The sequence below is a fragment of the Rana temporaria genome, chromosome 7 (assembly GCF_905171775.1).
Source record: "Rana temporaria chromosome 7, aRanTem1.1, whole genome shotgun sequence".
NCBI classification, from domain to species: domain Eukaryota; kingdom Metazoa; phylum Chordata; class Amphibia; order Anura; family Ranidae; genus Rana; species Rana temporaria.
Window position 1 is genome coordinate 163,086,463 of NC_053495.1, and position 24,262 is coordinate 163,110,724.

Consider the following 24,262-nt stretch of genomic DNA (forward strand, 5'->3'; position numbering starts at 1 on the left):
TAGATGCTATAACTTTTGCGCAAACCAATCAATATACGCTTATTGCAATTTTTTTAAAACCTGATGAAGAAATTATATTTTTTTGGGGGATATTTTTTATAACAAAAAGTAAAAAAATATATATTTTTTTCAAAATTGTTGCTCTTTGTTTATAGCGCAGAAAAAAAACACAGAGGTGATTAAATACCACCAAAAGAAAGCTCTATTTGTGGGAAAAAGGGGACGTTAATTTTGTTTGGGTACAACGTCACATGACTGCGCAATTGTTAAGTAAAGTGACGATGTGCCGTATCGCAAAAAATGAAAATGCTCTGGGGCTGAAGTGGTTAAAGGTTTGATGACATGTGCTCTTTAAACAGTCACTGTCATTGTTTACCATATTGATCTGTAATAAAACACACAGCTTGGAATTATCACTGAATCCATCATCAGTTTTGTGACCTTCCCAATATGGAGCCTCAAAGCCTCCAAAGTGCAACTAAGAATCGCGTCCGTGCGGAATTAAAGGCGGGCGGTGAAAGGTTCCTGCTGATGACGTGGCACGGAGGTGTCCGGCGGAGGAGGGAGCGGCGCTGTGCTGATAACAGTTACCTGGTGACTGATGCTGTGAGTATTGTCTCAGCTGCGTGATGACCGGGGACGTGTGCGAGACTGCCCCCCAGCGTTCACACAGTGGTGCAGCTGTGGCGTCGCTGTGATATCGGTGAGATAGAGGGAAGAACAGTGATATCTCTGATGATGGACACACACAGGGAAGATAGGAAGGTGTAAGATTTCCCATAGAAAGCACGAGACAATAGAACTGTTATTAGTAAATAATAAGAAGTGTTATATGTTTATGATATTTGATTTAGTAAAAAACTGTTTGTCTCATCTGAACCCAAGTAGTGACACCTGAGAACCCCCAGGACAAACATAGAGGGCCCATTGGGGAGCATTTAGGGCTCATTCACACTCCCACGCATGTAAAAAAATGCGTTGTGGTGCATTTCCGTGCGTTTTTATGCATCCATTTTTTTCTAAAGGCATGTTTCCTCACCTGTTGTGGGTGAGAGGCGCGTTACGTTGCGTTTTGATGCGCTTACACATGTTTCTGTCTGTTGCGATGCAATATTATGCAAACATGTTGCATAAAGTCGCACAGCCTTCTGGTGTGAACATGACAACGATGGTTTTCTGTGCGTCATTTCAGTTACCTGCGTTTTCTCATGCAGAACACACAGGTGACTGCATATAATGTGAGTGGTACCTTAGATCGAGACGTGAGTAGAGGTGCGCCGTGCGCTTTTTGGAGGAGTGCATGAAAATAGTGTAGATTCTTCTAGCGTCCACAATGATGATGTCACTGCAAAAAATCTGCCTTTATTGGCCAGACCAAAAAAAAAAAATTGTGCGATAAAATGCATATTAACCACTTCAATACAGGGCACATCCCCCTTCCTGCCCAGTCCAATTTTCAGGTTTCAGCGCTGTCACAATTTGAATGACATTGCGCGGTCATGCGACGCTGTACCCAAACAAAATTTTCATAATTTTTTTCCCACAAATAGAGCTTTCTTGTGGTTGTATTGGATCACCACCAGGGTTTTTATTTTTTGTGCTACGAATAAAAAAGACAGAAAATAAGTTTTTCTTCATTTCTGTTACAAAACTTTGTAAATAAGTAGTTTTTCTCCTTCACTGATGGGCACTGATGAGGCAGTACTCATTGGCACTGATGATGAGGCACTTATATGCAGCACTGATAGGCGGCACTGATAGGCACTGATGGACACTGATGGATGGCACTGATAGACAGCACTGATCAGGAGACACTGCCAGCTATCACTGATGGGCACAGAGTGCCATCCCTAATGGGCACTGATTGGCATCCCTGGTGGGCTCTAGTGGGCTTACCTGGCAGGCATCCCTGGTGGTTATAAGTGGATATACCTGGTAGCCATGGGTGGCTATCCCTGGTGGTCATGGGTGGGCATCCTCGATGGGTCTTCACTGATAATCAATGTGCTGATTATCTGCGCAGACCCCCCTCCCCCCCGTCAGGAGAGCAGCCGATCGGCTCTCCTCTATTCGCGCCTGTCAGTGCGAGTGGAGGTAAAGCCGACATACAGCTTTTCCTGTTTACACTGTGATCAGCTGTGATTGGAAACAGCTGATCACGTGGTAAAGAGACTAAGGCCCCGTACACACGGTCGGACCGAACCGATGAGAATGAACCGAAGTTCAGTTTCATCGGACCAAACCGACCGTGTGTATAGCCCATCGGTCTGTTTTCCAAAATTTTAAAACATGCTTCAAAACCGAACCGATGGACCGCTGCCCCATCGGACCAAACCGATGGTTAGTACAGAAAAGCATCGGTTCAAAACCCGCGCATGCTCAGAATCAAGTCGACGCATGCTTGGAAGTATTGAACTTCGTTTTATTCAGCACGTCGTGTGTTTGACGTCACCGCGTTCTGACCCGATCGGATTTTGGACTGACGGTGTGTACGCATATGAGGCCGTACGGGCACCTCAGAGGTGAACCGATGAAAACGGTCCGACGGACCAGTCACATCGGTTTGGTCCGACCGTGTGTACGCGGCCTAAGTCATTGGTTCTTTACTTGCATTGAAGACTGACACACCACACCACCGATCACCGCGCTGTGCGCCCCCACAGGCGCGCAATTGCGGCTAATCTTGCTGGACGTCATATGACGCCAGCATGAATCTATCCATTGGTCATAGAGAGGGGTGGTCATAGAGAGGGGGCGGCACCCTTGCGCCCTTGCTCTGGCAGGACAGTAAAAAAAGTCTTGCTAGCTGCATCTTTGCAGCGCTGTAGGATCGGTGTATACTTACGCTCCTAAAGCGCCCCTGCCCATTGAAATCAAAAGGCAGCACCGCCGAACTGCCAGTAAAGCGATTTGCGAGCGGTTTTAACCCTTTTTCGCCTGCTAGCGGGGGTTAAAAGCACCGCGCTAGCGGCCGAAAAGTGCCACAAAAACGACATTAAAGCAGAGCAAAAAATGACGCTTTCCCGCCGACGCCGAGCGCTGCTCAGCATGAAAGCAGCCCAAACATGTTATTTCATTGGATTAGCCCAGAAAGTTTTCCCATGAAAAGGTCAGTTTCAGTTCATTCACTGTTTTTTTTTTTCAGATACACGCCAGAGTTGTCATCATGCCGATGTACCTTGACCCCGCTATATTTGCTGGCTGTGTAGGGGCGTTTGAAGCTGAAGCATAAACCTCTGGTTCATGTGGCACATGGACTTTAGCATACCTTATGAGGAATCTCTGTTTCTCTCTTCTGTGACAGACACAGGTGAGCTCTCTCATGTCATATATATATATATATATATATATACTGCCGTTCTATATACGTAGGTTATGGTTTTATAGGACTTTCATTTCTTCACACGCCACTTTTAAAGCCTTCCATACGGAGTTAAGAAGGAACTGTGCTTGGAGAAGTTATTTGATCCAGTAACACAAGGTAAAGTGCACCTGTTGCTAACAGGTGGAGGCTGGCATTTAGTGGGCACTGGACAGAACTAATAACCGTGAAATTGCAACCCATCAATTCAGCAGGAACAATTAAACTTGCCGATGCACTTCATGAACGAGAGGCTTCTAGTGAATAGACTGGCTGTGCAGCCTTGAATATGATTTAACGCAACAAAAATTGGTTTTCTTTTTGAAAACGATGGTTGCTCTGTAAATTAAATGACTTTGCCAATTTATTTGTCAGAACTTGTAGCGGGGATGTCTAAACAAAATGTGGAGCCTAAGGCAAATATGAAATGTGCATTGTACGTTGTCACTATTGTCACGGAAAGGGATAATGACAGAGTTTTTAGTGTCATTGCATGTACAATGACAACCTCCGAGGCTCCGGAAATAGAATGCCAACTTGTAGGATCAACAAATGCGAAGCAGACGCTTTTAGCTCTGTGAATCCAGAACTGTGCGCTTTTTGCGGCAGCACTAGGAGAGATCAGTGCAGAGAGAGGGGTGATTTCGTGTTAGGGGCTGGTCTAAAGGTAAGGGTAGTGGTAAGGGGTGGACGTTTTGGTTTAGCTTTAATCACTTGCCTTCTCGAAGGTTTTACCCATTTCATGACCAGATAATTTTTTGCTATTCAGCACTGTGCTACTTTAACCACTTTAACCATTTTCACCCTCTTCCTGCCCAGACCAATTTTTCATTTTCAGCGCTGTTGCACTTTGAATGACAATTGCGTGGTCATGCAACACTGTACTCAAATGAAATCTTTATGTTTTTTCCCCCCCACAAATAGAGCTTTCGTTTGGTGGTATTTGATCACCTCTGCGGTTTTTATTTTTTGCGCTATAAACAAAAGAAGAGCAACAATTTAAAAAAAAACAATCTTTTTTACTTTTTGCTTTAATAAATATCACATTTAAAAAAAAATAATAATAATTTTTCCTCAGTTTAGACTGATATGTATTCTTCTACATATTTTTGTTAAAAAAATCGCAATAATTGATTGGTTTGCGCAAAAATTATAGCGTCTACAAAATAGGGGATAGATTTATGGAATTTTTATTATTATTTTTTTTTTTACTAATAATGGCGGCGATCTGCGATTTTTTTATTGTGACCGTGACATTGCGCGGACATATCGGACACTTTTGACACGTTTTTGGGACCATTCACATTTATACAGCGATTAGTGCTATAAAACTGCACTGTTACTGTGTAAATGTGACTGGCAGGGAAAGGGTTAACACTAGGGGGCGCTGAAGGGGTTAATATGTTCCCTGGGAGTGATTCTTACTGTAGGGGGAGGGGGACTCACAAGGGGAGGAGACCAATGTGTGTTCCTCTTTACTGGGAACACACATCGGTCTTCTCACCTCTGACAGGACGCGCGTGCCCTAGATTGCCGGGAAGAAAATACGTCATATGACGTCATATGAGGAAGGGTTCCTGACGGCGTCATTTTATAATGGCCCGGTAAGGAAGGGGTTAAAGAGGAAGTAAACCCTCTAAAGTATTTATTTAAAAAAAAAAAGGCATAATGAGCTATTATGAGCATACTAGCTCATTACGAATGACTTACCTGAGATCGAAGCCCCCGAAGCGACTCTCGTTCCTCACCTCTGCCACCGCCTCCATTGATATCCAAGTTACTTCCGGGTATCGCAGCTTCAGCGCTGCAATTGGCACGATCACCCTCACTAAAGGCACGCTCTGTGCGCCTGCGCCGTTGTCTACAGCGTGCATGCGCCGTAGACATCGGTGCAGTCTTTTCTGCAAATATCTCCTAAACCATGTAGGTTTAGGAGATATTTGTTGCACCTACAGGTAAACCCTAATCTAGGCTTACCTGTAGGTTAAAGTGGTCTGTATGGGTTTACAACCACTTTAACTGGTAATTGGGCGGGCATATTTTTCACACAAATAGAGATTTTATTTGGTGGTATTTGATCACCACTGGGTTTATTATATTAATTAAATTGCACGATCATGCAACGCTGTACACAAATTAAATTTATATAATATTTTTCACACAAATAGAGATTTAATTTGGTGGTATTTGATCACCACTGGGTTTATTATATAAATGAAAAAACTGTGAAAAAAACCCACTATGGGGTAGATTCAGAGAGAAGATACGATGGCGTATCTCCAGATACGCCGTCGTATCTCTGAGTGTGCGGGGTCGTATCTATGCGCCTGATTCATAGAATCAGTTACGCATAGATTTCCCTAAGATACGACCGGCGTAAGTGTTTTACACCGTCGTATCTTAGGCTGCATATTTACGCTGGCCGCTAGGTGGCGCTTCCGTATATTTACGCGAGGAATATGCAAATGAGCTAGATACGCCGATTCAGAAACGTATGTCCGGCCGGCGCATTTTTTTACGTCGATTACGTTAGGCTTTTTTCGGCATATAGTTACCCCTGCTATATGAGGCTTATCCTATATTAAGTATGGCCGTCGTTCCCGTGTCGAGTTTTGAAAATTTTACGTTGTTTGTGTAAGTCGTTCGCGAATAGGGCTGGACGTAATTTACGTTCACGTCGAAAGCAATGACGTTTTGCGGCGGAATTTCGAGCATGCACACTGGCATGCGCCGTTCGTAAAAAACGTCAAATACGCAGGGTCACAGTTAATATACATAAAACACGCCCACATCATCCACTTTTGAATTAGGTGGGCTTACGCCGACACAGATACGTTACGCCGCCGTAAGTAAGGGCGCAAGTTGTTTCTGAATACAGAACTTGCGCCCTAAATTACGGCGGCGTAACGTATCTGAGATACGTTACGCCGGGCGGATAGATAGACGATTCTATCTGAATCTAGCCCTATATTTTTTACTTTCTGTTATAAAACATAACCAATAAAAATCTAATTTCTTCATAAATTTAGGCAAAAATGTATTCTGCTACATGTCTTTGCTAAAAAAAAAAAACAACAACAATAAGTGTATAGTAACCACTGTGGCAGGGCGACTCTATCGCCGTACCGGTATAGCGCTTTGTTTAATAGATACAGTGGGCCGTGACAGAGCCCATCTGCATGGTCGGCAGCCACCTGCGATCGCTCCACAGAGAGCCAAAATAGGGGTCTGCCGGTGTAAACAAAGCAGCTCCCCGTTCTGACAGGGAAGTAGAGAGAGATTGTCGGTTCCTACTGATTAGGAACAGCGATCTCTCTGTACTCCCAATCAATCCACTCCCCTCACAGTTAGAAACACCTCCCCAGGACACCCTTAATACCTTCATCGCCCCCTAGTGTTAACCCCTTCCCTGCCAGTGTCATTTATATAGTAATCAGTGCATTTTTTTTTTTAGCACTGATCGCTGTATAAATATCACTGGTTCCAAAAAAGTGTCCGTTCTGTCCGCCGCAATGTCGCAGTCCTGCTAAAAATCGCTGATCAGTGGCCATACATTTTGCACAAACCAATCAATGTACGCTTATTGCATTTTTTTTAATCAAAAATATGTAGCAGAATACATATCAGCCTAAACTGATGAAGACATTTGTTTTTTTTTTTACATTTTTATGGGGAATATTTATTATAGCAAGAAGCAAAAAATATATTTTTTTTTCAAAATTGTTTTTAGCTTTTTTTGTTAATAGCGCAAAAAATAATGCTACAGGGCGGCACCTGTGCACCGGATCACATGCTTATAACTCCCAACTGTCCCTGATTTCGAGGGACTGTTCCTGTTTTGGAGCAACGCCCCTCTGTCCCTCTTTCTTCCTCATGTGTCCCTCATTTTTGTCTGATCTATATAGTTGTATATAAAATGCACTTTTTATCTATCAAAAAGTTTTTCTTCAGCACTAAACCTTTTATCTGATTTTTAAATTGCTGCATTTGTAAATTTCAAAGGCCATTATAAAGTAATAGTAGTGGTAAAAAAAAGCACTTGTGAGTTGAAGCAATCTGTTATTTTTTACAATTCCCCTTTAAGGGGGTGTGGCAAGGGGTGTGTCCTATGCCTACATACTTTTGCCGATAGGTGTCCCTCATTCCCATCTCAACAAGTTGGGAGGTATGCGTACTGTGTGTATATATATGTATATATATATATATATATATATATATATATATATATATATATATATATACACACACACACACACACATACACACACGTGATCCGACACGGTACCCGATGTCCGCTGGCACTTTCCGAACATCAGGCAGACAGAGAACTGTTTGTAGATGTTATAACTTTTACGCAAACCAATCAATATATGCTTAATGGATTTTTTTTACCAAAAATATGCAGCAGATTACATATTGGCCTATATTTATGAAGAAATTCTATTTTTATAATTTTTTTATTGGATGTGTTTTATAGCATAAAAGAGACTTCTGTGTATTTTTACGTGCTGATCAACAAGCTCCTCATGCTCCAGATGGGACACCAGTCCCCAAATGGGGCTCCACTGCAGTGTCATAGGCTTGGGCTTGCAGGAATTAGCAGCATCCTCCATAATACCAAGATCCATGATGTGTACCCCTGCTGGCCCCTGGAGCAAAGGCAAAGCAGCAAGTCTTCCTCCCGCCAGTTCAGTGTACATCACTTTGCTGTGGGACTGTCAGGCACCCAGGACAGCCAGAGCTGGCCAGAAGGACCCCCACAACTCTGCCCCAGCAGGGAAAACCAAGGCTCGGCCACAGGAAGGCTGTGGTCAAGTACCGGGCTATGACCCTCTGGTTGACAAACACTGAATTAGAGGACATGTGAAAGGGCCCTAAATGTAAAACTGTAAAGCACGAAAAAACAAATATTAGATTTTTTTTTTTAATCTAGGAAACTAGGTGTAACGGTCACCACCGTTTACGATATGCCCATTCCATCGCTCCACGACAGTTTATCCGACAGTCGGACAATACAGCAGACACGATCCATATGGGTTTCCCCAGAATAAACGAGACATACGCTCTGTTCTCTGGTTTCAAAATGTATGAATGAATCTTTAATGGTACACTCTCAGCTTTTTATGCAGTACAGGCATGTTACAGTCAATCACAGGGACAAAGACACACTCCACCCACACATCACACAATGGGGGCTAACAAGTCTCCAATACACATCCCTCAGATTTTTCGGCATAATTAACATGACCTTATTACTACACCTGCGAAGTCAGACGTTATGACTCTCACCTGCTATTCACAAAACGCATTCCTTTACTAAACATAATTGACATGCTAATTCCCTACCCCTGAAAGGAGACATCTGACCTTTCAGACTTAATCAGTACAATAGACACAACACCGTATTAGCATCACACAATGGACAATGGAATGTCTTTCAGGAGCCTATTGACCTGTTGTGGGTCAGCATGAAATCACCTGTAATATGTCCAGATCTCCTGCAAAACATGAATTACCATTTATCAGTCACCCTATGCCCAAAAGGGGCACAGGGTGACCCTAGACCCAAGAGTCATTAGTGACGCTGGCACAGGAGTACCCCCCATCCTTCAAAAGTCTCTGGGTGTCACGGGTCATTCCGTTACACTAGGAAACATACATAAGTATGTAAATGAGTTTTAAAGGATAAGAATACAAATTTAAAAAAAATTAATATTGATCCAGTCAGCCTCTGCATAAAAAAGAATGGCCCATTTCACATGTGAGACTCTAGAACAGGGATATAAAATTAGCAGATATCCAGTTGTTGCAGAACTACAAGTCCCATGAGGCATAGCAAGACTCAGACAGCCACAAGCATGGCACCCAGAGGCAGGGGCATGATGGGACTTGTAGTTTTGCAACAGCTGGAGGTCCGCTCATTGCATATCCCTGCTCTAGAACAAGAGAAAGACCTTATTGACATAAAAGCACACACAGGTTGGACTTAATGGACTTTTCAACCTCACCCACTATGTAACTATGTGTAGCACGGCCACCTAGGGGACGTGATGAGAATTACCTGCTCATCTGCATGGCCATGACCTGGTAAACCGTCCATCCCACCTGACACTCTGGGCTCGGACATCCTTGTAGCACTGTGTGGTAATGATCACACAACTCATGTCATTAAAAACGATTGTGTGTGGCCCTCAGAGCATTTTTCGGGTTCTGAAAAACGGGCAAAAAAAAATTCAAACATGCTCTATTTTTTCACAACGTTTTTAACGTTGTCATTTTTCGGGTTGTATAAAATGGTCGTGTGTGGGCTTTAACGACGTGAAAAATCCACGCATGCTCAGAAGCAAGTTATGAGATGGGAGCGCTCGTTCTGGTAAAACTACCGTTCGTAATGGAGTAAGCACATTCATCACGCTGTAACAGACAGAAAAGCGCGAATCATCTTTTACTAACATGGAATCAGCTAAAGCAGCCCAAAGGGTGGCGTCATCCGCATGGAACTCCCCCTTTTTAGTGCCATTGTACGTGTTGTACGTCACCACGCTTTGCTAGAGCATTTTTTTTTCACGATCATGTGTAGGCAAGACCGTTTTAATCAAGTTGAAAGAAACTTTGTTTTTTCTAGAGCCTGAAAAACGTTGTTTTTTACAACCCGAAAAATGATTGTGTGTACGCAGCATGAGAGTTAGAAATAAGGTACATATTACAGCTTTTTCCCATACCCCTAGACCAGGGGTAGGCAAACTGGTGCCCTCCAGCTGTTGTGGAGCTACATTTCTCATGAGGCATTGCAAGGCTGGCAGTTACAATTACTCCCAGAGGCATGCTGTGACTTGTAGTTCTGCAACAGCTGGAGGGCCCCAGGTTCCCTACCCCTGCCCTAGACTAAATGAGAATTTAACCCTTGCAGTGTTGAGGGCCCTCTGCAAGGGTAAATTTTTCTGCCACCCAGAGTTGGGCTTTAAAGTTTTTTTTTTTTTTTTATAATACAAAAAATTTACTAATACTACCTACATTTTACTTGATTTTAGCTTATCGTAATCCCCTGTATAGCAGAGCTCAGAATAGGAGAGGAAAGACTGGGGGGGATCAAATGTGCTGTATGCGAGTGTGCTGACAAGGAAGGCAAAATGATGACCATAACAGGTCCTTGCTGCCCTTTAACTATCCAGTCTGCAGGCTGAGGGTGAAGAGGGGACATCCAATCCATGTATTTATCCTACAAAACTCAAAAAGAAATTGGCGAGTTGTCTCGAATGACTGTTTAAATCTCAGGACTGAATGCACAGAGGTGCAAATCCTTTGATAGGTAAAGCAGCTCCCAAATATGTAATGTTTATTTACAAGCTTGCCTGGAGTTCAGTTTAAAAAACATAAAATACTTGATAGAGATACGGTAGAGATAATTCTCAAGGTTCCTCGATCCAAAAAAGACTGTTTATCTCAAATTGCCTTATTCTTTTTGATTGATAATAACTAATCATTTGATTTTGTCATCTTTGTTTTTTTTTGGTTAAAGTGGAGTTCCACCCATAAATATAACATTACATCAGTAGTTTTAAAAAAATTTCATTAGTCCTTTACGAATTTTTTTTTTTTTTTTTTTAGATGCCTTCAAAGTGTTGTTGCTAGGCAGAATAGTTAATCTTCCCACTTCCTGCACCTAGGTGCTTAATGCTTCCTAACCTACACTGCACAGACTCCTGGGAATGTAGTGGGTGTAACTTTCCATGAGTCTGTGCATTCCCCAGTCTCAAAGAATCATGTGACTTGGACAGCACAGGTGCTGAAACCTGATCTGACACTGCTTGTGCAGCACTGAGCATGTGCGAGATTTGCAAGGCTGAAATCCAGGAAGTCATACAGTCTGGCTTCATGATGCCCACACTTAAGATGGCCCCAGTAAATTTTTATTTTATAAAGTGTCTAAATGCTGTAACAACCTAACAAAACGGACCTTAGTTTACAGACTAATTTACTAGAATACATTCAGCTTGTGTATTACAGGGGTATTTATATTTAAAAAGTGAAATTGTGGCCGGAACTCCGCTTTAACAATGGAAATCTAAATGTATTTTTTATACTGATAATAAAGCATGAAGACATACAAAAATTCCACTTTTTTGTTTATTGGACTTTTAAGTGTTGAATTATTATAGGGAGTATTGGTAAAGTTTTCTATTTTTGTATTTTCTAAAGGTGTAACTCTCTGGGTGGCATTCCTTGAGTGCAATGGATCATGGTGCTCCTCCTTGGATTAACCAGAGCAGACCAGCTGCTGGAATGCCCCAGTGGAGAGGGATGTACCCCCCTCCTTCTCTGCATCCTTACAGGACTAGCGACTATGGATATTATCAACAGTATCCCATGCAAGGTGGTAATCAAGCATGGCATGGTCCATGGATGGACTATCATTCCCGATATCCTGCTAACGTGCCAAGGCATGTAGAGACTAGGCGCCCAGCATCAAGGGCAGAAATTTATGAGAAGAGTGACAGAAGAGAGCCATATCGGCCTTTGTCCAGGTAAAAGCTTCTTAAAGAATATGACAATACAAACATAAAGACATAGACCAATAACAACTAATAACTAATAACAACAAATAATGAGTTTAAGCAAAGAGTAATGAGAACTTTCAAAGTGCAGTAACCATACAATCACCTAAATTCTGTTTATGCATATTGGTGAAGGTTCGTAATTTAATATGCTATGTTTATTGTCCCTTTAGCTCAATACATTAAAGAGGAGTTCCAGGCCCCCCCAAAAAAACAGTAGCAGCCGGCTTTTACTATTAGGGCACTTACCCGTCCACGCATCCAGCAGTGTCCTCACCCCAGCCGATTCTTGAATCAGCTTTTGGGTGTTGGCGATTCGCTTTGTGAATGGGCTAGCTGTGGGGGGGAAGAAGGGGGTGCCGGACTTCTGGCTTACTTCGCTGTGGCAAACTGAGCCAGAAGTTGGAGAGGCTACCTGTCAAAACAAGGTACACGCTCCTCTCTCCCCCCAAAAGGTGCCACATGTGGCAGTGGAGGCAGACTAGTGGAGCTTCCCCTTTTGGGTGGAGCTCCCCTTTAATCTTCCAATGGATTGTCCACAATGCATGTTAACGTGGAACTAAATCAATTTAACAGTTTCAAAAAAGAGTTACATGTCAAACCATCAAATGGCTGCTGTAATAACTGATCACACGTTCGGCATTATGGCAGTTTAAGATCAAACAGATGCTAAGGTAAAAGCTTCCTTTGGCTGAAAAGAATATGAGGGTTTAGTTCCGTTTTAGATCCCTTTCTTACTGGAGTGTTTTTCAGGCGCTTTAGCACCAAAAAAAGCGCCTGTAAAGCGTCTGAAAGAAGCCTCATCTGCAATGTGAAAGCCTGAGTGCTTTAGGAGCCCTTTCACACTGCCAGCACCCGCTAGTGGCTGAATAAAGGGTTAAAAGTGCCCACAAAGCGCCAAAGCCAAGGCACTTTACAGGCGCTTTGAGGGGCTTCCTATAAAAGTGAGTACACCCCTCACATTTTTGTAAATATTTTATTATATCTTTTCATGTGACAACACTGAAGAAATTACACTTTGCTACAATGTAAAGTAGTGAGTGTACAGCTTGTATAACAGTGTAAATTTTCTGTCCCCTCAAAATAACTCAACACAAAGCCATTAATGTCTAAACATTAATGGCAACAAAAGTGAGTACCTCCCTAAGTGAAAATTTCCAAATTGGGCCCAATTATCCATTTTCCCTCCCCGGTGTCATGCGACTCGTTAGGCCCCGTACACACGAGAGGATCCATCCGCTGGAATTGATCCGCGGACCGGCTCCAGCGGATAGATCCCCTGGTGTGTACAATCCAGCGGATCTGTTTCCGCTGATTTTTATCCCCTGGGATGGATTTCCAGCGGATAAAAATTTGAAGACATGCTTTCAAATCTATCCGCTTGAATCCATCCCAACGGATTGATCCGCTGGTCTGTACAGACTCACCGGATCAATCCGTCCGAATGAATCCCCCGCATGCGTCGTAATGATTCGACGCATGCGTGGAATTCCTTATATGACAGCGTCGCGCACGTCGCCGCGTCATCATCGTGGCGACGGCGCGACACGTCATCGCGATGGGATTTCGTTGCGGATTTCGATCCGATGGTGAGTACACTCCATCGGATCAAAATCCTCGCAAATCCTCGAGAGGATTTATCTGCGGAAACGGTCCGGTGGACCGTATCCGCGAATAAATCCTCTCGTGTGTACGGGGCCTCAGTGTTACAAAGTCTCTGGTGTGAATGGGGAGCAGGTGTGTTAAATTTGGTGTTATTTTTCTCACTCTCATATACTGGTCACTGGAAGTTCAACATAGCACCTCATGGCAAAGAACTCTCTGAGGATCTAAAAAAAAATATTATTTCTCTATATAAAGATGGCCTAGGCTATAACAAGATTGCCCTGAGCTGCAGCATGGTGGCCAAGACAATACAGCAGTTTAACAGGACAGGTTCCACTCGGAACAGGCCTCGCCATGGTCGACCAAAGAAGTTAAGTGCACATGCTCAGCATCATATCCAGAGGTTGAGCCTGTAAGTTCTTGGACCATAAGCCACACACTGCATAAAATTGGTCTGCATGCTGTCGTCCCAGAAGGAAGCCTCTTCTAAAGAGGATACACAAGAAAGCCTGCAAACAGTTTGCTAAAGACAAGCAGACTAAGGACATGGATTACTGGAACCATGTCCTGTGGTCTGATGAGACCAAGATAAACGTATTTGGTTCACTAAGACCAATTTGATGCAGTGTGCGGCATATGGTCTGAGCACTGACAGGCTCAACCTCTGGATATTACGCTGAGCATGTGCACTTAACTTGGTGTCAAGGGTATGTCATGGCAACCAGGTAAGGAGTACAAAGACAAGAGTGTCTTGCCTATAGTCAAGCATGGTGGTGGGAGTGTCATGGTCTGTGGCTGCATGAGTGCTCCTGGCACTGGGGAGCTACAGTTCATTGAGGGAATCATGAATGCCAACATGTACTGTGACATACTGAAGCAGAACATGATCCCTTCCCTTTGGAGACTGGGCCGCAGAGCAGTATTCTAACATGATAATGACCCCAAACACACATCCAAGACCACCATTGCCTTTCTAAAGAAGCTGAGGGTAAAGGTGATGGACTGGCCAAGCATGTCTCCAGACCTTAACCCTATTGAGCATCTGTGGGGCGTCCTCAAACGGAAGGTGGAGGAGCACAAGGTCTCTAACATCCACCAGCTCCGTGATGAGGGAGGAGTGGAGGAGTGGAAGAGGACACCAGTGGCAACCTATGAATCTCTGGTTAACTCCATGCCTAAGAGCAGGGTTTGACAAATCCCGGTCGCCAGGTTGCCATGGCGACTAGAAATAGCGTCCTGGCGACTTGGCTTGGAAGTCCTCAGCTCTTCCTTGTGTGAGCTGGCGCCATCTGGTGGTGGCCGTTGGTATTACAAGTTAAGCATTACAAGTTAAACAGCAATTCTAATGTCATTTTTCACTATTTTCACTGCCATCTTCTTCCCTCTAATTAGAACCCCCAAACATTATATATATTTTTTATCCTAACACCCTAGAGAATAAAATGGTGATCGTTGCAAAACATTTTTGGAAAAAATTACACTTTTTTTAATTAAAAAATAAGACAACAGTAAAGTTATCCCCATTTTTTTTAATATTATGAAAGATAATGTTACGCCGAGTAAATTCATACCCAACATGTCACGCTTCAAAATTGCTCCGCTCGTGGAATGCCGACAAACTTTTACCCTTTAAAATCTTCATAGGCGACGTTTAAAAAAATATACAGGTTGCATGTTTTGAGTTACAGAGGAGGTCTAGGGCTAGAATTATTGCCCTCGCTCTACCAATCGCGGCGATACCTCACACGTGTGCGCTGCTCACGTATATGTTCGCTTCTGCGCGCAAGCTCGTCGGGACGCGGTGCGTTTTTTGGCTCCTAACTTTTTTAGCTGGCTCCTAGATTCCAAGCAAATTTGTCAAACCCTGCCTAAGAGGGTTAAGGCAATGCTGGAAAATAATGTTGGCTACACAAAATATTAAAATTTTGGGCCCAATTTGGACATTATTCCTTAGGGGTGTACTCACTTTTGTTGCCAGCGGTTTAGACATTAATGGCTGTGTGTTGAGTAATTTTGAGGGGACAGCAAATTTACACTGTTATACAAGCTGTACACTCATTACTTTGTAGCAAAGTGTCATTTCTTCAGTGTTGTCACATGAAAAGATAGAACAAAATATTTACAAAATTGTGAGAGGTGTACTCACTTTTGTGAGATACTGTATACATTTTTTTTGTACTGTGTATATATACAGACATGCCCCGTTGTGCATGTTCCTTGCACGACCAGTAACCTCGGCTGATAATCTGACATACAAGTGAACTTTAGTGACGGAGACATGTTGGAAAGGCAAGGTATGAAATTGTTTTATTTGTTGGAACAGAGGATAATGATTATGTTAGACTGCTGCCTATACAGCTAGAGGGATGCCGACGGCTGCAGCATGAGTGCTGCACACATTTACAACTATTATCCTCATACCGTGTAAAGATGCTGAATTATATACAAAAAATTGAGTTATTTTTAATCTATCGATTTGTTAGTTCCTCTTTTTAGGGCACATTTTATCTCTGTAAAGAACAATGTGTAATCCTCTAGAAAACACTTGTTTGGTTAAATTAAAGGTCAGCCACAGATGCATTAAATTGTATCTGTCCATCATAAACCATGGAAGGAGGCTAGATCAGTATTTCAGAAAATCAATTTACTAGGAGCTAGTGGCACTACTGTAGCTAAAGGCATATGTGGCTCTTATTTAATAAGGGGTTCTTATTCCTAAATACTTTTTCTTAAAGCTAACACCAGACAGATATAAAATGCACTAATTATTGAAGTTATGTGTTCATTGACAAATTATTAAATGTGTATTAAAATGCAGTAAGAACTTTAATTATCTGGTTGTCAGACTACTCTAATGCCCTGCTTGGGAGAGGGAATATCTCAATTAGTAGACAAATATGTCTTCTTATGCTGTGAACACACGGTTGGAATTTCCGACAACAAATGTTCGATTTGAGCTTGTTGAAAAATCCAACCGTGTGTATGCTCCATCGGACATTTGCTGTCGGAATTTCCAACAACAAAAATTTGAGAGCTGGTTCTCAAATTTTTCGACAACAAAAGTTGTTGTCGGAAATTCCAACCGTGTGTACACAATTCAACGTACAAAAATTCTACGCATTCTCGGAATCATTGAACTTTATTTTTCGAACTTGACGTTAGCAATTTCTGACAACATTTGTGTGACTGTGTGTATGCAAGACAAGTTTGAGCGGACATCCGTCAGAAAAAAATCCACGGTTTTGATATAGGAATGTCCGATCGTGTGTACGTGGCATTACAGTGCACATGTGCTAAAAATGGAGCATGCTTAGAGGAGGAGAGAGCAGACGGTGCTGCTGCATCCTAATTATCGAGTGAACATGCTGAGGTTGATCTATTGATCAAGCTGTGCTTGGTCATTCTGTGGCATTGTAAACGACTAAATTTCATACCTACTTAAAAAAGTCAGGACCTCCACTGTGTTAACAGAGATCGACTTCCTGGTTTCGCACTTTACTATTAGCCTAATTGTGTAGTCTTACAGCTTTGCTAACCAAAACTAAGGTGCAGAAGGTACCTTCTACTGACCAACAGTCAAAGGAGCCGGCAACTCGGATGGTTAAAATCCTATCTTCTTCTTTAAAACTTATGTTATGCCTCGTACACACAATCGGGATTCCCGGCGGTAAAAAGAACCTGCTCGGTAACTTTCCCCCTGTACACACCAGAGATTTTCCTGTAGGGAAACTGCCGGGAAAAAGGCCACTGGAACCGCGGTAGGAAAAAAGAGAACATGTTCTCATTTTCCTGCCGCGATTCCCGGAGGTTTCCTATCGGGGAAAACTGGCATGGAGCATACACATGGCCAGTTTTCCCTGCCAAAAGCTGACATGGCAATTTTCCCGATGGGAAAACTGGTCGTGTGTACGAGGCATAAGGGTAAAGAAACAGGAGCAAAACAGTTGATGTGTTTCAGCCTATGCAGGCCTTAGTCATATAGATATAGTTATGACCTGTGACCCTTATGACTAAGGCCTGCATAGGCTTAATCATGTCAACGGTTTTGTTCAAGGTATTTTACCCCAACATTGTTTTTAATAAAGAAGATTGGATTGTAACCTTCCGAGTTGCCGGCTCCTTTGACTGTTATATACTTATGGCTTACAGGGGCTTTGAGCATGACACTGGTAAGGTATTTACCCTCTTTTGAAAAGGATAGCACCAAACCTGTGCAGTCACAGTCAGGTGGGAGGTCACTCTGTCCAGCACTGACTATTAGTCAATAAATTTAGCTTTAAAACATATGCTAAGCCAAATGTATTTTTAGTTTTGAAAATGGATTGGTTCTGACACCTGTCAGTTAACAGCTTTTTTTTTTACTTTGAGACCCAAAAATAGAACAGGAACAGGAAATTATAGAAAAAGGGAGAGGACATCCCCTCTAAGACTTTCCCTAACTTTTTGCTCCTGTGAGAACTCTAAACCTTTGGATTACCCACTTTCTGTACAAGAGACATGGGTTACCATGATAAATAAAGATGATAAATCTCCCCAATGGAGACGTGGGCAGCAATAAAAAACAGACAGGGGTTTTACATATTCCACACTCAAAACTAAAACATTTTACACTTTAAAGTGACACTATAGCTTATCTTTCTTTTTTAATTAAAATAAAAATAGGTTTATACTTAAAACTCACAACGGTAAAATGAGTCTGTATATGCAGTAAAGCATGCTTGTTATACGCACTGTGGAACCTAAGGGTTAATCCTGCTCATTGTGTAAAAAGGCTATTTATTCCTGTTTTCACTGATCCTCCCCTTCTTCAATCCTTTTCCTGATAAGCCCTCTTCTTTGGAGGCACTCTGCACATACTCAGTTTGTTGTGTATTGCTAGAGAGTTTTTATTTATTCTTGGGAGGGTGTATGTGATCAGCAAAGGGCCAATCAGCTCTGTCCAGACAGAGGGTCAGGGGTCCTGCAGCCTCACAGGACAATGAATGAAAACTTCTCCTACAAGCTTTAACCAGACACTAATAGGAGTCACAAGACTGCTTTATACTTTGCTGATGAAAAAAAAGGTATTTAGCATTTTATATTTACTAAAATAATTGCATTTCCATGTTCTTTTTATTGTGGGAGACCAGATATAGTGAAGGCAGGATCCTGGGTTTAGTAACACTTTAACTGCTCTGTGCAACGATATTGCATAGAGCAGTCCCTCACTTATTCTTTAGCAGTCCTCCTCCCGCACTGTCCATGCCTTCTTCCTGCAGGTGTACCTGTGTGGGCACATTGCCAATCCCCCCCGCAGCCTCCTTACAGGACTTGACTGAGAGCTCCTGTAAGACAAAGAGGTGAAGGGAGAGGACCTGCAACCGGGGACAGCACTGGTTTGATCAGAGTAGACAGATAAGTGGTGGGGGAGGTTAAAAATGTCATGAATATGCATCATGTCTGTCTGCCTACCTGATCTCCATGTGTTGATTAGAGGCAGATCCTGTTCTGGTTTCCCTTCTTATCACTTCCTCTTCCTGTATGGCTCCACCCTAGTCCATCCCAGGAAGCCTATATTAACCTTTGCTCTACAGGTCTGCAGTGCTGTTCAACAGTGTTCCAATGCTCAGTTCCTGTCTGCAGTGTATTGCTAGTTCCTGGTTGCAGAGTGCTACGATCATCTTCCGTGTACCGTTTTGGCTTGTCCCCGACTTCCCTGTCTGCCTGTGCCCCTGACTATTTGCATGTTCCACGGTTATCCTTGTCTGCCTGTTGCCCTGACCTCGGCCTGTCCATCACCACTGTTTGTTCTGCTGGCTGCTTCCCCCTTCTCCCTGCGGAGTGTGACCTGAGGAATCCCGGGAACGCGACCTGGACCCAGTTGCGGCCAAGACCATCCCTACCACCAAGGGCTCTGGTGAATACAAAACTGGGTCTTAGACTCCGCGCCCTGGGTGATCTTGGGTTACGCTTCCTCCCTGCCAGCAGTAGTCGGCTATAGGGTTCACTTCCCTGCGGTGCATCCCTGACCCCTACAGGGTGCACTTGTCACCTGGCCACAGGTGACCTGACAGTTTGAACAGCCATGAACCCGGCCGACGTGCCGCTTCCTGCAGATGACCCATTACAGGGCGTTGTTCACAGACTCGAGACGCATGAAGCTAATCAGGCTCAGGTGATGCGTTTCCTTCAGGATCTGGCTTCCCGCTTTGATCAGCTTCAGACCTCGTTGGGAGCCCCGAATCTACAACCCCAAGTACAACCAGCGGCAGCGGCTGCGCCCGTCGCACCAGTCGCAGAGTCGCATTCACTGAAGCTACCACCTCCAGTCCGTTTTTCTGGAGACTCCAAGGCCTGCAGGGGGTTTCTTAGCCAGTGCACCATCCATTTTGAACTACAGCCTCAAAACTTCTTGTCTGATCGGGCAAAGGTAGCCTATATTATTTCCCTCCTTTCCGGTGAAGCTTTAGCCTGGGCTGCCCCTATGTGGGAGAGGAATGATCCGGTAGTTTCCAGCCTGTTCAACTTCCTAAAGCTCTTTCGGAACATCTTTGAAGAGCCGGCTCGGGCCTCTTCAGCAGCCAGTGCTCTGCTACGTCTCCGCCAAGAATCTCGTTCAGTGGGTCAATATGCTCTTCAGTTCCGTATACTCTCAGCTGAATTGAGCTGGAACAATGAGGCCCTGGTCGCTACCTTTTTACATGGCCTCTCTGACCGAGTGAAGGACGAATTAGCGGGAAGAACCATCCCCGTCGGTCTGGACGATGTCATCTCCCTGTGCAATCAGATCGATATTCGTTTTCAGGAGAGGTCCATTGAGAAAGGACACCAGCACTCCCTAGGTCGTAGTCAGTCTGTGCTTCCCTCACTTCGTCCCGTAGACCACCCCCTGCCTGCTGAGGAACCTATGCAGTTGGGCCGGACCAGACTAACACCCGAAGAACGTGCTAGACGCAGAACTCTGGGCTTGTGCCTCTATTGTGGAGGCAAGGGCCATCTTCGTGCCTCCTGCCCGCTTCGCCCGGGAAACGCTCAGGTCTAATACATTTAGAAGGTGGAGTATTGGACCCAGAAACATCACCTTCCCGTCTGCTCCTTCCGGTGTCCCTTCATGTAGGCACTTCTCCCCTATCGATCTCTGCATATCTGGATTCCGGGGCTGCCGGCAACTTTATGGACTGGAGAACTGCTTCTTCTATGAAGCTTACCCTTTCACCCCTCACTACGCCGCTGGTAGTCTCGGCAATTGATGGCACTATTCTCCCAGGGGGTCCTATTCGCTTCCAGACACTACCCATTAGGATGTCGATAGGGATTCTCCACCAGGAGTGGATATCCTTTCTCATCCTACCTAAAGCCTCCACTCCCATTGTATTGGGCCTTCCTTGGCTACAGCTCCACTCTCCCCATGTGGACTGGGCTTCTGGGCAGATTCTGGCTTGGGGTCCTTCATGTTTCTCGTCATGTCTTTCCAAGGTGACTCCTAAGGGGGAACTTCCGGTTGCTACCACATCAGTATCTTCGGATCTTCCCACTGCTTACAGCGATTACCGGGATGTGTTCTGTAAGAAATCAGCCGAGGTGCTTCCTCCCCACAGATCTTTTGACTGTGCCATTGACCTTGTTCCTGGAGCAATTCTGCCCAGGGGTCGCACATACCCTTTGTCCATCCCAGAGACCCAGGCCATGTCTGAGTATGTCGCAGAAAACCTTGACAGAGGTTTCATTCGGAAATCGTCATCGCCTGCAGGAGCAGGGTTCTTTTTTGTTGCCAAGAAGGATGGTACCTTGAGACCCTGTATTGATTATCGAGGATTAAACGCTGTTACTATTAAGAATCGTTACCCCTTACCCTTGATATCTGAATTGTTCGATAGGTTGAGGGGTGCCTCCATTTTCACTAAGTTGGATCTCAGGGGGGCGTACAACCTCATTCGAATACGAGAAGGCGATGAGTGGAAGACTGCGTTTAACACTCGAGACGGCCATTATGAGTATCTGGTCATGCCTTTCGGGTTATGTAATGCCCCAGCCGTGTTTCAAAACTTTGTCAACGAAATCTTCAGGGACCTGCTGTACCAGTTTGTTGTCATCTATCTGGATGACATTCTAATCTTTTCGGAAAATCTGCATGTCCACAGGAACCATGTTCGCACTGTACTCCAGCGCCTCAGAGAGAATAATCTCTATGCCAAACTGGAGAAATGCTCCTTTGAATGTTCTGAGGTCCTGTTTCTAGGATGCTTTGTTTCAAGCTTGGGCCTTCGTATGGATCCTGGGAAGGTCTTAGCCATTACCAATTGGCCTCTTCCTGCTAGCCTCAAGGCCACACAGCGCTTTCTTGGTTTCACAAATTATTATAGGCAGTTCATCAGGAATTATTCTTCCATTGCCGCGCCTATTATCGCTTTGACCAAGAAGGGTGCTAATGCCAAAGACTGGCCTCCCGAAGCTGTCTCTGCGTTTCACGATCTGAAACAGGCCTTCGTCTCTGGACCTCTTTTGAGGAGACCAAACCCTGAGGAGGCATTCTTTATTGAAGTGGACGCTTCTTCAGTGGGAGTGGGAGCGGTGCTTCTTCAACTTTTTGAGAAGAGACGTCAACCATGTGCGTTCTTTTCCAAAAAATTTTCTCAGGCAGAGAGAAATTATGCCATCGGTGACCGGGAACTTCTCGCAATTAAATTGGCGCTAGAAGAGTGGCGTCATCTTTTGGAGGGTTCTCCTCACTCCATAACGATCTTCACCGATCACAAGAATCTACAGTACTTACAGAATGCTAAACGTCTGAATCCCAGACAGGCCAGGTGGAGTCTCTTCTTTTCCCGTTTCAGTTTCACGATTACATACAAACCTGGTTCCTGCAACGGTCGGGCTGATGCGCTTTCTAGATCCTTTGACACCTTGGACGAAGATCTCACTCTTGAACCTGAGCCGATCATTCCAACTTCATGCATTGTTGCCCATTCTACCACCCTGGACTCAAAAATTCCTCCTGGTAAGACCTTTGTCCCCACTGAGCTAAGAGCCAAGATCCTTCGTTGGGGACATGATTCCAAGGTGGCGGGCCATGCTGGTTTCCTCCGGTCCTTCCTACTCATTAGTCGTCACTATTGGTGGCCAAATCTCCGCTCAGAGGTTAAAGACTATGTCAAGGCTTGTCATGTCTGTGCTCAGTTCAAATCCTCCACACAAGCTCCTGCTGGTCTCCTCATGCCCTTGCCCATTCCCAAGGAGCCCTGGGCTCACATTGCCATGGATTTTATCACCGATCTTCCACTGTCTGACGGTAATACGGTCATTTGGGTGGTAGTCGATCGGTTCTCCAAAATGGCACATTTTGTTCCCCTTCCTGGTCTGCCTTCTGCTCCTGCTTTGGTCCCCATTTTTGTTCGAGAGATTTTCCGTCTTCATGGGGTTCCTTCTCATATTGTTTCGGACAGGGGTGTTCAATTCACGTCTCGGTTTTGGAGAGCCTTTTGCAAATCCCTCAATATTGCTTTGGATTTTTCCTCTTCTTACCATCCTCAATCCAATGGGCAGACGGAGAGGGTTAATCAGGAGTTAGAGGTTTTTCTTCGTACCTTAGTCTCCGCTCATCATGACGATTGGTCCTCTCTACTTCCATGGGCGGAATTTTCCCATAACAATCATGTGAATACCAGTTCGCAGAGAACACCCTTTTTCTCAGTTTATGGAAGACATCCTCAACTTCCACTTCCCATGACCTGTTCTCTGGATATCCCAGCTTTGGCTTCAGCTCAAGAGTCATTCAATTCCATCTGGAGCGACGTCCATGATTCCCTCCGGGCAGCTGCCGACAAATTCAAAGGCTTTGCTGACCGCCGCAGGCGTAAACCGCCTTCTCTTCAACCAGGGGACAAAGTCTGGCTCTCCACCAGAAACATCAAGCTCCGAGTTCCTTCTCTGAAGTTTGCTCCAAGATTCATTGGTCCATACACCATAATGGCTAAGCTGAATCCAGTTTGTTTCAAGCTTCAGATTCCCAAAAACCTCAAAATCTCTAACTCCTTCCATGTTTCCCTTCTGAAGCCTTTAGTCCTTAATAGGTTCTCTCGTCCTCTCCCCACCACGGCACCAGTCTCTGAGGAGAATCAGGAATATGAGGTCAGTCAAGTACTGGATTCCCGACTCTGTAGAGGCGCTCTTCAGTACCTTGTTCATTGGAAAGGCTTTGGTCCTGAGGAGAGGTCTTGGGTTCCTGCATCAGAGGTCTTTGCACCTCGTCTATTGAAAAATTTTCATCTGAAGTTTCCCTCTAATCCCGGACCCAGGCAGGGAAGGGGGAGGCCTCGTAAGAGGGAGGGTACTGTCATGAATATGCATCATGTCTGTCTGCCTACCTGATCTCCATGTGTTGATTAGAGGCAGATCCTGTTCTGGTTTCCCTTCTTATCACTTCCTCTTCCTGTATGGCTCCACCCTAGTCCATCCCAGGAAGCCTATATTAACCTTTGCTCTACAGGTCTGCAGTGCTGTTCAACAGTGTTCCAATGCTCAGTTCCTGTCTGCAGTGTATTGCTAGTTCCTGGTTGCAGAGTGCTACGATCATCTTCCGTGTACCGTTTTGGCTTGTCCCCGACTTCCCTGTCTGCCTGTGCCCCTGACTATTTGCATGTTCCACGGTTATCCTTGTCTGCCTGTTGCCCTGACCTCGGCCTGTCCATCACCACTGTTTGTTCTGCTGGCTGCTTCCCCCTTCTCCCTGCGGAGTGTGACCTGAGGAATCCCGGGAACGCGA

The 24,262-nt window shown here is 44.4% G+C and overlaps 1 protein-coding gene across 1 annotated transcript in view; it reads left to right on the plus strand.

The window, feature by feature from the left end:
- The first annotated feature begins 521 nt into the window (after positions 1-521).
- The window catches only part of SEC16B (SEC16 homolog B, endoplasmic reticulum export factor), a 269,950-nt gene continuing 246,209 nt past the window's right edge, over positions 522-24,262 (plus strand). The window contains exons 1-3 of the mRNA XM_040360362.1: positions 522-606; positions 3,146-3,310; positions 11,561-11,886. Of these exons, the coding sequence (XP_040216296.1) occupies positions 11,594-11,886 (293 nt within the window). The 5' untranslated portion in view covers positions 522-606; positions 3,146-3,310; positions 11,561-11,593. The remainder of the gene's footprint in view (positions 607-3,145; positions 3,311-11,560; positions 11,887-24,262) is intronic.